The 4081-nt window shown below is 41.9% G+C and overlaps 1 protein-coding gene across 1 annotated transcript in view; it reads right to left on the reverse strand.

Annotated features, from left to right (window-relative positions):
• Positions 1 to 4081, reverse strand: part of nek11 (NIMA-related kinase 11) — a 96242-nt gene that overhangs the window by 65324 nt on the left and 26837 nt on the right. The window contains exon 2 of the mRNA XM_008291734.1: positions 3817 to 3982. Within this exon, the coding sequence (XP_008289956.1) occupies positions 3817 to 3982 (166 nt within the window). The remainder of the gene's footprint in view (positions 1 to 3816; positions 3983 to 4081) is intronic.

Consider the following 4081-nt stretch of genomic DNA (forward strand, 5'->3'; position numbering starts at 1 on the left):
AAATCACAGTACAAAGTATTAATTTACACATAAACATCAATTAACATGGGTGTTAGTGGACCGTCCATCTCTAGAACTGGGTCCGGCAGACGGGTAAATCCAGAACGCTACACAAGGTTTCCCTAATCGCATCTGTTTGGGATAAAATTTTGCCACGTCTGGGAGGTTTAAAAGCCATAACCTAGAATAAATATGGATCTGTAACAGCCCTTAACGCCTGTGTGCCCTCATATGCTCACAAAAAAAAAAAGCTTTTAGCTCCCCGAGACTCTCTGATGGGAAACCTGTGTGTGCTGCTTCCATTGCTGGTCAGTTTGTACTATCGGGGAGGAACAGAAGTCAAATGAACAAAAAGCAAACGTTGATGTCAGCTGATACCAAAAAAAAATTTAATACCAAAATGCAAAAGTAACCCAAAAACCCAAAAGACAACAGAAACATGGAGCGAATGAAGGAAAACAGTAAATAAACACAAAAGACTTACAAACCACAGAACACAGGGACGATCACATGGAGGAAATAAAGGGCTGGAAAGAAGACACACGATGAACTGGTTGGGACCATGAGGAAATGGGCGGAGCAGGAAAGTCAATCCCACACAGGTGCAGCACATCAGGCGGGGCAGGTGATCACACAGGTGGGAAAGCAGACAAAGACCAGGGAGTGTAAAGACACCGGAGTTGAGATGACAGCGAGTAAAAACAGAAGACAGGTGATGCCAAAACAAACAAGACATAAATGAAACAAGAATTGACAGCAGCAGTCGGACGTGACGGTCACACTGATACAAGTCCGAAAAATATCAATTAAAAACAACAGCAGGGACGATCAGGCCTAAAATGACTTCATATGTACATGAAGCAATAACAAAGTGTTCATATTATTTTACATTTTCATCATTGATTCTTGGCTTATTCCAAATAATGATTAACCACAAGAGAGGAGACAAGGATGACTAATTAGAAACCATCTATCCATCCATCATCTATACTCCGCTTAATCCTCACCAGGGTCATGGGGGGCTGGAGTCTATCCCAGCTGACTCAGGGTGAAGGCAGGTTGACCTGGACAGGTAACCAGTCTATCACAGGGCTACACTTAGAGACAGACAACCAAGCACACTCACATTCACACCTACGGACAATTTACAATCACCAATTAACCTCAGCATGTTTTGGACTGTGGGAGGAAGCCGGAGAACCCGGAAAGAACCCACGCTGCACGAGGAGAACATGGAGACTCCACGCAGGAAGATCCCGGTGCCCCCACTGGGACGCAAACCGGCAACCTTCTAGCTGCGAGGCAACAGTGCTAACCACTGAACCACCTTGCAGCCTAATTAGAAACCTAACTACTAAATATCTATCGTGTGTAGTGTGAAAACATTTTTCCAGTGTCGGTAACACCTGTGGACACAAAATCACATGAAGAAAGAAAAAAATGAGACAGAAAGCCATAGAGATATTAAATGACCGAAACAAGACCAACAACAAGAGCGACACACAAAATCACAGAAGGGAGACAAAGACGGGAAGCAAACACAAACAGACAACATTCTTGGAAAGAGACATAAAGGGAGCAAAACTGTCCCAAAGAGGCATTAAACGACCAACGTGAGAAAGCAAATACTGCTGCCTCTCAGAGTTCGTAGAGGCTGTAAAAATTTCAATATTTATCGTACGTGGAGCTTCCATCTTATTCCAGTGTCGGTAACACCTCTGGACACGTGTGTTGGACACACTGATGTCAGGTTTTTTTTTACATTTCTCATAAAATAAATAATTAAACAATTACTTTTCCTGATTTCTGTCCTTCTAGATGGGGCGCAGCGCTTTAAACTGCAGTAAAAACGAGTCCACAGTGAAGAGAAATTAAGCAAAAACACCCATAAACTGCTTAGAGTTCAGATTGTTATTACCCGCTAAACCCGTTCCGTGTTTTAAGACTCCTGTGAGATGCTGCTGTTGGGAACATCGCGTGGAGCTAATAAAAGGTAATAAGCAGCTTTAATCTCTGTTAAGAGCTCCATTGATCATGTTGTCTTCATTGCTCCTCTTCCTCTTTTTTCCGTTGTTTTCTTTTTTCTCCTTTCGCTGTGCGTCGTTGTCTTTGTGTGTTTGTTGTTGGATGAAAAATTCAATAAATAATTGATCAGGACGAAACGGCGAGCTGAGAGTTCGATGCACAGCAATTAGACAAAACACATGAAAACTAATAAAATGTTATCGACGACTCTAAGTGAGAAAACAAGCAAATGGAGAAACGCTGCAGCAGCACAGAGTACGAACGAGGGTTAAAGCAACAGTGGAAACTAAAAGGTGAGAAACACGACTGACTGTGTAGCTGCAGCCTGATTCTGTATCTGTGGAGGTTGTTGGTTGGGCACAGAAAACCCTCAGGTCTGATTGTGGTACTAAGAAGACTAAAAGGACAGAACCACATGGCCCTCCTGACATCTTTCGAGAGTGTTTGAGTTAAAACTTCACATGGTCACTGTTTTGTGTGATTGTATGATGATCATTAGGCTAATCTGGAGACACTCCAGCCATAAAGGGCAACTCATGTGTTAGATATTGTCTTTCCCTGTCTGACATGTGGAACAGTTACCAAAGATGAAAAGATCAACAGCAGATTATTTGAAAAAAAAAAATGTGGAGAGAGATGGGTCTGACTTAGACATCCATCCATCCATCCAGTTGAACAGACAGAACAGCAAACACACTTTTGGCTTCCTATAATTAAGTATGAACATTAACATAGAAAACAGTCCATGTAGATAAAATCACTTCTGGTCAGTCGAATCTGACGGCAGAATGAGTTACTTCATTCTTTTCCAACAAAGCTGTCTGGGTGAACCGCAGCATTTACTCCATCCTACATGTGAGGCATTTAGGGAACATCGGTATGTACTGTAGTAGCATCTACCAATAGGCAGATGTTTATCAAGTGAGGAGTTTAACCCGACCACGATTTAGGGCTGATATCAGAAAAACAATGTTGACAAAATCCATGTATTTTTGTCTCACCAAAATCACTCTATTCTATGTGTCTTGTTTTTTTTTTGTTTTTTTTTTTAAATCTCCCAAAAACAAAGCATTAGCAGCAGATTCTACAAAAAACAAAAACTCATATGTGACCAACAGTGAAAAATTCCGACTGAGAGGAAAATAAAACTTAGTGGATCAATAAAATGAATGCAGCACGGCTTAAAAACAGCACACAGAGGAGCAAGTAGTTGGAAGATGCATTCAGCCTGGTGACACATCTTTCTGCAGCTGATGTGCAGAGTAGAGTGAAAACGTTTGTAGAGGCTGTAAAAAATGTAAATAGTTCAATGTCTATAGTATGTGAAAACGAAACAACGACAAAGAGACACAAAACAAAAAATAAACTACAAGGTACAAAATGACAAAGACGAGACAAAACGACCACAAAGAGGTAAAACTGTCCCAAAGACACAAAACATGCAAAAAGGAGAAACAAAATTATAAAAAAAAAAAAAAAGGGTAAAACTACCAAATACAGGCACAAAGTGACCACAAAAAGACTAAAGTATCCCAGAAAGACAAACAATGACCAAAATGAGACACAACACGAGAAAAACGAGACACAAAATAACAGAAAGGCGACAAAACTGTTTCTGGAGGCTATAAGAAATGTAAATAGTTCAATATCTACAACTGTTGTACGAACACAACAGTTCATCAGGATGCAAGTTGGATTAATAGTTACGGCAATGCAGCACCTAGATAAGGGTGTGGAGGGTGATGGTGCCACTGGTGGATAAGTTGGTGTGGAGCCCTGCGTCAGCGTTACCTGGCAGTACTCTGTGATGATGCAGAAGGCGTCTCGCTCCAGGAAGCTGTGGTGGAAGCTGAGGATGGCCGGGTGGTGCAGCTGGGACAGCAGCTGGGCCTCTTGAGTGGCTCGGACCGTCTCGTCGGGCCGGAGGTCGCCCAGAGGGATCTGCTTCAGCACCTTCCTGCAGGGAAGACAGAGGTCAGAGGTCAAAGAGTCAAAGAAGAAAAGTAAAAAAAAATGACCACAAAGACACGAAAAACCATCACAAAGAGACACTAAA

This window comes from Stegastes partitus, unplaced genomic scaffold, assembly GCF_000690725.1.
Source record: "Stegastes partitus isolate 25-593 unplaced genomic scaffold, Stegastes_partitus-1.0.2 Scaffold760, whole genome shotgun sequence".
Lineage (NCBI taxonomy): Eukaryota > Metazoa > Chordata > Actinopteri > Pomacentridae > Stegastes > Stegastes partitus.